Source organism: Lupinus angustifolius, unplaced genomic scaffold (assembly GCF_001865875.1).
Source record: "Lupinus angustifolius cultivar Tanjil unplaced genomic scaffold, LupAngTanjil_v1.0 Scaffold_74_11, whole genome shotgun sequence".
Classification (NCBI taxonomy): domain Eukaryota; kingdom Viridiplantae; phylum Streptophyta; class Magnoliopsida; order Fabales; family Fabaceae; genus Lupinus; species Lupinus angustifolius.
Genome location: NW_017723547.1, coordinates 29,555 through 41,109, shown reverse-complemented (window position 1 = coordinate 41,109; position 11,555 = coordinate 29,555). Strand labels below are relative to the sequence as shown.

Sequence of the window (11,555 nt, the reverse complement as noted above, 5' to 3'; positions counted from 1 at the left end):
AAAAAAACTAGATGCACACTGTAGATTATATATTACATAAGCTTAACCAAGAACATAACATTCTCTTCAAACCTGTCATATACACATCGTTATACCATTATGTGAAAGTTTAGCTTGGCCTAGTTTACGTATGATAGATCCTAAATATACATAACTCATTCTCCATTCAATTATGTAACATATCAAACCAAGAGCTTGCAAATTACTATAGCATAATTACTATACTATAACCGGCCAAAAGAACCAGAGTTCATTATATTAACCCACTGACTGCTGAATTTAGCACGCTGCAACCATTACATAGCCGTAGCCACCCAAAATGGACAAGGAATGATGTTTATTCACCTTTACCGTAAATTGCCATTAAGTATAAGAAAACATGACAAGGAAACTTCCAAAACAATAATGCAACCAACATACATTAAGCACACTTCTCAGTTAAGAGCTTTTGAAACTTTTAACAATAAAAAAAATGCAAGTTGTTAATAGTCAAATACATTCACAAAACTGTTACTGCAACTTAAAAAACACAATAGTAGTAGCAGTGCAACATGCATTTGGTTTCAAGATCATATTGTGACATTAAAACATGAGCATGTTCATTTCCAGATTTGTTCCAATAATCCACAGCAGCAATCAACAAAAGTAACAAACAAGAAATTGATTTAAGTCATATATTTCAAGACAATTATGCAATATTATTGCATAAATTCCCAAATTAAACTCTAAATCTTCAATCTTTATAACATAACAGCGGAAGCATAATTCAATAATTCCCAAATTAAAATTAGGGTTCATATAAGATTGGGGAAAACACCCTTAATGGAGAATCATAAAATACAGAACCTATGCTCTGATACCACTTATTGGAAATTCCTTATGATTGGTGAAATATCAATCCTAGGATCTTGAATTTCATGGTTCTCACGCATATATATGAATCAAAGGGTGCAATGTCATACCTGAATCCATGTTCCTGGATGTGCTTCTTTCATCCACGTTTCTGAAAGAGGTTTTGTGGTATGATGACATTCCTCAACCAAATCCCTGATTCCTCTTGGGACTTGTGTTTTCACTCTGATGGGGAGATGAGAAAACTAAATTTGATTTGGTGTATTGGGGACCATAACCTTCCTTATGTGTTAACTTATAAGGTTCCCATTATCTCCTATGGGTTAACCAGATGGGTATCCACCCATTAAGCCCATATCCGTTATAAGCTTTTAGAAATCTAAGGGAGATCAGTAATTAGATCACTTATAATGTAACCCCGAAAATAAATAGTTGATATCATTGTATCAAATATATGATGCTCATCTTGATTAGAAATTTATAATTTCTAACATATGAATTATATAAGCTCTTCTTCTTTCCCTTATATTTTGTTAGGTAGGGTTGGTTGATTTGATTACACTCCATCTTCCTTTGTTTTACATTTTCACTTGCATTTTACAATGAAATTACAAATATGACTCAAAGTCCAATCTTTCTTTTCAAGTTTATTTCTTATTTATCCCCTTCGAAAATAACTTTTAAACTAGAGATTACAAATTTCTTTCAAAATATTGAAAAGAGTATTAAATTTATATTAATTTGATGATGTTCTATTTCTTAATAGAAGAATAGACGTGCACACTTAATATTTTATTAACTTTTATTATATTTTCACCATTTATACTTAATCATCATTTAATTTTTAAATATAAGCACTATAAATAAATGATAAATGATGTGCTTTTATAATTTTTTATACTCATATATATATTATACTCTTTTAATGCACGTTTCTTCTCACTGTAAATAAATGATAGATGAGAGGCTAAAATAATTTTGTCCTTACCCATATCAATAAGTAATGTGTTTTTATTAGAGGACTAAAAACTCACTGTTTTTTTTATAAAATAGAGGGATTCAAAATAAAAAGACTGAAACAAAAAAAGTATATTTTTTTTTGGGAAAACATATTTAAACCTAAAAAAATTTATGACTTCAAAATTAAATTATAGTAATACAATTATTTGAGGATTGTTCTTTGTACTTTTGGAAATCGCACTCTTAATCTCTAAGGTTTGTCTTAATCATAAAATCACCTACAAGCATTTTTTGGTTCTCTTTTTGGTATCTAGTGATGTTATATATTTTAATATAAAAGTAAAAATACAAATTGGTAAAAAAAACTTAGGGAATCTTTTAGTTGGTAGAAGAAATAGCTTAACAAAACTTCTCACAAAATACAAATGTTGGACCCATTGGTCCTCCTATACGAATTAATGTTCTTCCTTATAGAGTGATGCTCCTTAAAGTTGAGTATCCATTGATAGGGTAGTGTGTACTAGAGACAAAAGGAGGTGGATTTTAAGTAAGTCAACATACCTGTTTAAAACCACTTGTGACTCAAAAATTAATTTTGATTTCTTGTTCATGAAGACAATAATGATATTTTTGAGAAATTAAAAGAATTATCATTATTTTAATGATTATGGTTTATTTAATTTTAATTTTAAAAAATCCTAAAAATATCTTACATAAGATTTAACATAATATAAACACATAACATTTTTTTTATAATTTATGCATTAAATGTTTTCACAATTCAAAAGATTTTGTTCAAAGCACTGAAATGGAAAAGTCAAATCAAAATATATATGATAAAAGAATATATTGCTTGACCTAAAAGTTAAAAATATATGTACCTTTTTCTTTTGGTGTGTGAATGCGTTTTTCTACGTATGAATATTAATTTAGTAATAAAAGATCACCAAACTGAGTTGTGCTGTACCAAAAAGTCCTTTTTATATAGACATTAATTTTATAAATTTATAGTCCTAATATTATAATATTATTTGTAGTTTTAATAAGTTGATTTATACTTTCACTTCTTTTTTAATTTGTTTATCATCGTCATTATTATTGTTATTTTACATACTATATATTAAGGCAATGTAACTAATATCATAAACTAAAAAATTGACTATTTGATCGTATGGAACATGATGTGGTTGAGAACAATTGTTATTATAAAAAACAATAATAATTAATATGCACATTTGTTCATATTTGAACAATCAATATTAAAAAATAAATGCACATGATTACTTTTTAAGTAATTAGGTAATTAATAATTAAATTTTAATCTAACAATATAAGATTGTAAAACTCAAATTTATTGTTGTCACCATTTTTATATGAAAATTACTCTAGTCACTCCCTAAATAAGACAACAAAATTAGGCTCAATAATACTTAAATACAACTACATAACCAAAAAAAATTATGTTTGACAAGAAAGAAGGAGAAAAGGGAGGAAAATATATAGGTAATGGAGAATGAGAAGTTAGCGAGAAACCTGAGTAAAATTATTGGAAGTTACATTAGATTTATAATAAAACATTGAAATACGAGTGTTTATATTTTCCTGAGAAAGTTTTATACGAATATTATTTATTTACAACTTGGAACAAACACATATTATTCCTAATCATGAATAAAAAACTAATTATTTTTTTATAAACTGAAACAAACATTCAAGAAATAACACAACAATTAAACCTAAATAATAGAATAAGCTAAAATACTTGATAGGAAAAATTCACAACAAAAAGTACATTCAACAAAAAAAAAAAACTTGATAGGAAAAGAATTAATGAATAAATAACAGTGTTTATACTCAAAGTGAAAAAAATTATACATAATCATTTACTATTCATTTATAATGATTTCATTTTAAATTCAATAATAATTAAAAGTCAATAATAATATAATAGTAATATAAAAAATTGTTAGACAGTCAACGTATACGTTTATTTTTTCCTCTAAATAATATTGCAAAATGTTCCATGTGGCAAATTAAATTAAAATAATGTATGATGCTACCTCAACCATAATTCACTCACACCTTCCTTCTTTCTTTTCGTAGGGTTCCTCTTTCCCTTTCTCTCACAAATTCAAACCCATTCTATCATCTCTTTCTTCTCGCCAAACAAATCTCCCCCATGACCTAATTTCAATTTTATACCTCAAAACACATCAAAGGAGATTTCAAGTTTCCAACTTTATTTTTCTCCTTCATCGTTTGCGTTTATCTATGGATGGGTTTGGTGCTTTGAATGATCTTCGTGGTGTTCCCAATACCCTTCATCTTAATCAGTTGGGAAATGCTTCCAAAGGTTTCCTTTTTCTTTTTTTACATTACGGGATTGGATTTTTATTTTTTGATTATTTTGTTCTGCATTGTTTGATTCAGGTTGTAGATTTAGATCTGGTATAACTTGGTTTGTAATTTGGTTATGAAAAAATGGGAAAAATTGAATTTTTAGCTTTGCTTTAGGTTTAATATGTTCAGTTCATTGCAGCACTGTGAATAGTCATTTAAATTTGAGGTGGGTAGTTTTTGCATGCCCTTTCAAAGTAATGGAAACAAAGTCTGAGCTAAAGTTGAGATTTTTTTTCTAATTTTTAATTTTATTGAAATTTAACCAACTTCTGAATTGAAATATTTATGGAGTTTGTAGTGCTATCTTTTGGTACATGCTTTTGTTGGTTGGTTCAGTAGATGATCATGGAAATTGTTTTGTAGTGCTATAAAAGTACATGATTTTGTTGGCTGCTTCAGTATATGACCATCGATATTTTTTTAGTGTTATCTTTTGGTACACGCGTCTGTTGGTTGATTTAGTAGATGACCATAGAGTTCCTTGATTTTGTAACTGCTTTAGAATATCGAGTGATGTGCTTGCTCCGTTGGGATGGGGCCACAAGGTAAATCCTGATTTTCCTGGGTTAAAACCAGATTTTTTGGATATCGTTGCTTTATAGTTAAAAATTAGTTGCGTTGATCTATTTTCCGTATGTGTACTATTACTGTACACTTCTTGCACTACAAATAGTTTGCATACTTTTTGAATTGCAGTTCTTATGCTATTTTTCTCAACTTTACTTACCAAAGTGTGGCCTATAGTCATAATGAACTGTTAGGTTTTTAGCATATGATGTTTATTTTTTCTTTTGGCGGGCCTATCACATGCAGATTCTCTTTTAGATGTGAAAACTGTATTTATTATGTTATGGTTACAGAAAATTGATGAAATGTCTGACTCAATTTTGTATGGTTATGCAGAAGGTGGCATATTTGATGCATCCCAGTATGATTTCTTTGGTAAAGGCATTGCTGAGGAAGTTGAGTTGGGGGGATTAGAAGATGAAGATGACTATACACCAGCTGTTGCATTCAACGAGGAGGAGTTCTTTCTTAATACAGATGAGGTTATCTTTCAAAATTCTTGCCACCATCATAAATTTTAAATTTTGGGCCTATTATCTATTGAAGTATAAAAATTTTGAGCTTATTCTTTTAGCTTAGCAACCAAAAGATGTTTGTTGCTTTTGTTGTTAAGATGCCGCTTTTCATTTATTTTACGGTTTTGGCAAAAGCTGCTATTTTTGTTAACTTGCTAGTCTTTTTTCTCTTTCCTTGTAAACTGTAATCTTTTATCTCTGGCAGACTGTAGAATTTCATATGTAATGTTTTTGGATAAGAATTATTTTAAATATAGTTAACCGACTTTTCTTAATAACTTGTAGTTATGCTGTGTTCACTAAAAAGTCACATTTTACATTAACCAGGAGACTGAGACCAATCTATATGTCATAGTTTAACTGTATTATCATGTGAAACTTATTTATTCTAGGCTCAAATTTGTACTTTGCAATTTTGACCAACATATATGACGGTAAAGATACCAATAGTAATACAAGTCTATTAGTTTTAAAAGAATAATAAGACCAACATATCTTAACACCCATCTTAGTTGAAGTGGTGAACATGAATGTTATCTTGTTAAATTCAAATTCTTGATATCTGTGAATTTTTAGAATTGACAGAGAAGCACATGTATTGCATGCTTTGATGACAAGCTGATTATGCAGTTATGCTTTATTTCCCCTCACCCTGCCAGAAGGAAAACATCATATTTTGCTTTTATGAGTCATTTTATATCGCAGATACAATGCTAGGATTCCTACTAACCAACTTTTTCCCACATTGCAGGCAGATGATGTAAGATCTCTTTCTGATATTGATGATCTCACAACCACTTTTTTAAAGGTAAGGCTTTTAAAGTATGATATATTATGCTCTCTATGGATGCTGGAGTTTTTTACTCGATCAATGACTGGGCGTTTTCATGATTATCATTTTTTATATTTTGATTTGTCCACCTAGAAGTAGAAAATCATAATATGATTGTTTTTAGTAGAAAAAAATTGAAATTTACTAGATATAAGAGGAAATATACAACTAAAAGAGGATAAGAAATTCTCTAAAACAGAAAAATCTGAACAGAAGAAGTTAATAAGACTTTGTATGGGCAACGCTGTTCAATCCCTTTCATGTGTCCGTTAGAGCAACTCCTTTGAATTAGCTATGAGCTGAACATCAAGAGAGGCTATCACCAAAACTCTCTCCCATAATAGTGAGGATTTGTACGTATTGGGATTAGGGTTTTATGTTGAGCAGCTACTTAATGTAATCTTCATTGAAGATAATGAGTTTCTGGTCTATTTCTTCTGTGAAGGTAAGCCTATAGTTTGCTGTAGGTTGAAACTTGTTTAGTTCTATGTCTATTTTATTCTGTCTGTTCTCTGCTTCTGCACCTGATCAAAATGCATCACATGATTTCATAATAGCACCCTTCCCAAAGGCTTTTATGCTTGTTATTTTTTCGGTATCATTTATACCCCATAATCAAAATTGCTCCAAAGTTTATGGACACACCAATGCTCTCAAGATCCCCAAATTGGTTGTTAGGAATGTAGCAGCTTCTGAATGCCAAAAATGACGCGTTTCTGTAATATGCCAAAAATGATATGATTCAGTTTCTTACGGTGTTGAAATTAATGCTGGTCTCTTTGAATGATGATATCTTCTGCTTTATTCAAATGAATATTAAGAATAAGCTATTTTATTTTTCCAGCTGAACAAGGTTGTCAGTGGACCAAGAAGTGCAGGAGTTATTGGTGAACGAGGATCAAGAGAAAGTAAGTGCGCAATTGTAAAGAATTCACCTGTTTAACTCTGTCTTTTATGGCTGTTTTTCTGAAGGTCTTTAAATTGTCTTTGTTTGCGTCATTGTGTGTGTATAAGAAATTTTCTACCAAAGAAATAGAAGTACACCAACAAAGTTAACTGTAACTCTGTAAGGTTGTTTGCTTGTAACCTGGAGGTCATAGGTTAAAATCCTACAAATAGCCTCTTCGCTTGCTTGGGTAAAGCTGCGTACATCTACTCTTCCAAGACTCCACTAGGTGGGCTTGTTTTTTGTTTGTAAAATTACATATTTTTCAACATTTGAGGTGCGCAGGAGGTTGTTTTCCGAAGGTCTTTAATTTGTCTGTCATTTTGTGTAAGAAATTTGCTACTGCAGAAATATCAGTACACCAAGAAGTTAATTTTAACTTTGTAAGGTTGCTTGCCTTGTGTCTTGGAGGTCATAGGTTCAAATCTTGGAAATAGCCTCTGTTTGCTAGGGTAAGGCTGCGTACATCTACTCTCCCCAGACCCCATTGGCGGGAGCCTCGTGCACTTGGCTGCCCTTTGATAATTTTTTGAGACTTTTATGAGGAGTGTATAATTTCATATCTCATTTTCTGAGACTGATAATTTCAGCTTTAGAACAGCACTCTTTCCCCCATTTATCTGCCTGCAATCTTGTTTTGATTGATTGAGTTATTTCTAATCCTACATTTTTTCCAGATTCCTCTGCTTCTGAATGGTCACAAAGAGAAGATGTTCCCTATTGGTTTGACCAACAGGCTTATGAAAGTGAAGGTTCTCAGGATGGCAGCAGATGGTCATCGCATCTTCATTCTCCTGTCACTCATCTACATCTACAAGAGTCAAAGCCCTTGTACAGAACATCTTCGTACCCTGAGCAGCTACGACAGGAGCAACACCGCCTCCAACATTGCTCCAGTGAACCAGTTCCGAATTGGTTGTTTGATCAGCCTTTTTATGATAGTGAAACTAGTGAGGATGGAAAACGATGGTCATCACAGCCACATTCCTCTATTGTGCACTTGCAAGAATCAAGGCCCTTGTATAGAACATCTTCATATCCTGACAAGCAACAGGAGCTTCCTCGTTTCTCCAGTGAACCAATTTTGTTACCAAAATCTTCATTTACTTCTTATCCCCCACCTGGAGGTAGGTCTCAACAGGCTTCTCCAAATCATAGTATTGGCCAGTTGAACTTTCCTTATCATGCTGGGGGGGCTCATATGGCATCATCATCACAAAATCGTTCCCATCTCTTCAATTCTGCACTGCACTTGAGTGGATCAAAACATGAGTCACATTTTAGTGGAAATGCGCGCCAACTTACTACTGGCTCCCCTCTTAATCGCCAAATACAGAATCAGTGGGTCCACCAGGCAGGGTTGTATCCTGGAGATCACCCAAACCTCCTGAGTAATATGTTGCAGCATCAATTACACAATCGTAGTGGATCAGTGTCCCCTCACTTAATGACTCAATTGCAGCAGCATAGACTGCATTATCCTGTTCAGCAACATGCAGGCTACCTGTCAGGTTTTCAGTCCCATTTGTTTAATCCCCTGTTCTCTTCTGGCTCATCTGTAGTTAACAAATATGAACATATGCTTGGTCTGGGTGATGTTAGAGAACACAAACCAAAATCGCGTAAAAAGGGTAGACAGAGTCATCGTTTATCTCAACAGGGTTCTGATGCTAGTAGCCAGAGAAGCAGTTTTGTGTTTAGGTCCAAGCATATGACTAGTGATGAAATTGAGGGTGTTGTTAAAATGCAACTTGCTTTGACTCATTGTAATGACCCCTATGCAGATGACTATTATCACCAAGCTTGTCTTGCAAAAAAATCTTCTGGGGCTAAGTTGAAACATTCATTTTGCCCAACCCAAATAAAGGACCTTCCTCCACGAGCCCGCTCCAATTCTGAACCACATGGTTTTATTCAGGTTGATACTTTAGGGAGGGTTTCATTTACCTCTATTCGTCTGCCCCGTCCTCTTCTTGAAGTAGATCTTCCAAAATCTTCTGTGGGTGGCAGCTCTGAGCAAAATATTTCACAGAAGGCCCTTGAACAGGAGCCTTTGTTTGCAGCTAGAGTCGCAATTGAGGATGGTCTCTGTCTTTTTCTTGAAGTTGATGATATTGATCGTTTCCTACAGTCTAATCAACTGCAAGATGGCGGAACTCAACTAAGACGAAAACGGAAGGTCCTTTTGGAAGGACTAGCAACGTCACTTAAACTCGTTGACCCACTGGGAAAGAATGGACACAAAGGTGGGCTTGCTGCTAAGGATGACCTTGTTTTCTTACGATTAGTATCTCTTCCCAAGGGACGTAAGCTCTTGGCAAAATATCTTCGGTTGATTGTTCCTGGTAGTGAGCTTATGCGGATAGTATGCATGGCCATCTTTCGTCATTTAAGATCCTTATTTGGTGGTGTCCCCTCGGATCCAGCAGCTGCGGAGACTACAAGTGGCCTTGCTAAGGTTGTGTGTCAATGTGTCCAAGGAATGGGTCTTGGTGATCTTAGTGCTTGTCTTGCAGCAGTGGTTTGTTCCTCAGAGCTGCCTCCTCTGCGCCCCCTCGGAAGCACTGCTGGAGATGGCGCTTCTCTTATTTTAGCATCTGTTCTTGATAGAGCCACTGAACTGCTAACTGATCCTCAAGCTGCTTGCAACTATAATATAGGTAATCGTTCCTTTTGGCAGGCCTCATTCGATGAATTTTTTGGCCTTCTTACAAAGTATTGCATGAATAAATATCATAGCATCACACAATCCCTGCATATTCAAGGGGCACCTAATGTGTCTGCAATTGGGTCAGATTCTGCTAAAGCCATTAGTAAGGAAATGCCTGTCGAACTTCTTCGTGCGAGTCTTCCTCACACCAACGACCACCAGAGGAAGTTATTACTTGATTTTGCTCAGCCCTCTGTGCCCGCTGTTGGGTTTAACAGTTTTACTGGGAGCAGTGGTGGTCATGTGAATTCAGAGACAGTGCTCAGTTGATAGAGAGAATCAGAGAGTTCTCCTAATGGTAATGTTTTTCGGGTTGAAGGTCGCATCAAATGTACAACCTTGCATATGTTCAAGTACATTTGGAGTAATCTGAAGTGCAACACAGTGATAAATCTGCAATCTGTTCCTCTTGTCTTTTATTTTTCTCTTGACAGAGGAGCTTATTTTATTTTATGCTTGTCTGGTAGTAAAACTGTAGTGATCAGCATGCACAGGTTTAGATAAATATTTGATTCTCATGGTTCCTTTCTATTTATATAAAGTGGGACGTGGTATTCATATCTACTTGTAATAGGTAAACATTCTATGGGAAACATGATGACTGTTTGGAGGTGCTGAAATATATATAAACTAGTGAAGGATAAATTATGCATAATTTTATCTCGTGACTTTCATGAATTGTTAATCTGTTAATGTGGTTTATGTTTTTCTGCAATAATTAGGCCATTTAGTTTTATGAAAATGTTTTTCATGACTTCTTAACGTTGGTGTTGGATGTGGATTTGATTATTGACATATCCAAGAACTGGTGTATGATATTGTCTTAGTTTGAGAATTTAGAGGGGAATTAAATGAGAAGCTAAATATGTTGAGATAAGTTTTAGAAATACACGACTTTAGAATAAATTGAAGTAAGATGGAGTATATGATGTAAGTAGAGGTGGGTAATTTAGAGGTAAAGATTAGAGATCATTTTATATTTCATGCAAGTAGATTTAAGTATCTTGTGTCAATTAAACAACATCAAAGAGAAGTTGAGAAAGAGAAGTTGAGGAAGGGTGAAGTGTATCAAATATTGTATATGATAAAAATGTTTTACTCAAGTTTAAGGGAAAATTATATCACATAATTATAAAATCCACAATGTCTTATGAAATGAATTTGGATGGTAAAATGCCTACGTGAAAATAAACTCTATAATATAGAAGAGGATGTTACATTGGATAAATGAACACTATGTATCATGCAGAAATTGAGGTAGCTCCTATTAAAAGAAAATATGAAGATATCATGCGTGGTTTGGACATGTGTGAATGAGAAAACTAAAAGTCTTAACAAATAGATCAAATGGAAGTTAGTCCATTTTATAGAGACATATATCTATTAAAAAAAACCATAGACAAAAATTCAAAAAGATTTAGATATGTATATATTTATGATAGAACATTATAATATTCAGATTTATGATGAACTATAATGATATTGTTCTATCTATCTACCTAATCCAGAAATCCTAACTAGTGAAATTAAGAGTTGAATGATGTTTTTGTTCACTTTTGTTTTGTGCCATAGCCTTCATTTCTTCACATGATTCTTGTGGGATGAATGCACACATGTATCCTTTACTGATTCCTCTTTCTACATCATATGTTCGAGAGAAGAACAAATTAAGTTGGCCTCAATCTTAACCTTAAATGATTTGTACCCAAGATTTTGTTAGTTTTTTTCATTTACTCTCTAGCTACATTAGACCTCAACAATTTATGAAATGAA

The 11,555-nt window shown here is 33.2% G+C and overlaps 1 protein-coding gene across 1 annotated transcript; it reads left to right on the top strand.

The window, feature by feature from the left end:
- Positions 1-3,864: 3,864 nt before the first annotated feature.
- LOC109339370 lies at positions 3,865-10,458 on the top strand. Its single transcript, XM_019576795.1, has 5 exons — positions 3,865-4,165; positions 5,116-5,261; positions 6,046-6,102; positions 6,971-7,034; positions 7,750-10,458. The coding sequence occupies exons 1-5, from the start codon at positions 4,084-4,086 to the stop codon at positions 10,050-10,052; spliced, it is 2,652 nt and encodes an 883-aa protein (XP_019432340.1). The 5' UTR covers positions 3,865-4,083; the 3' UTR covers positions 10,053-10,458.
- The last annotated feature ends 1,097 nt before the right edge of the window (positions 10,459-11,555 follow it).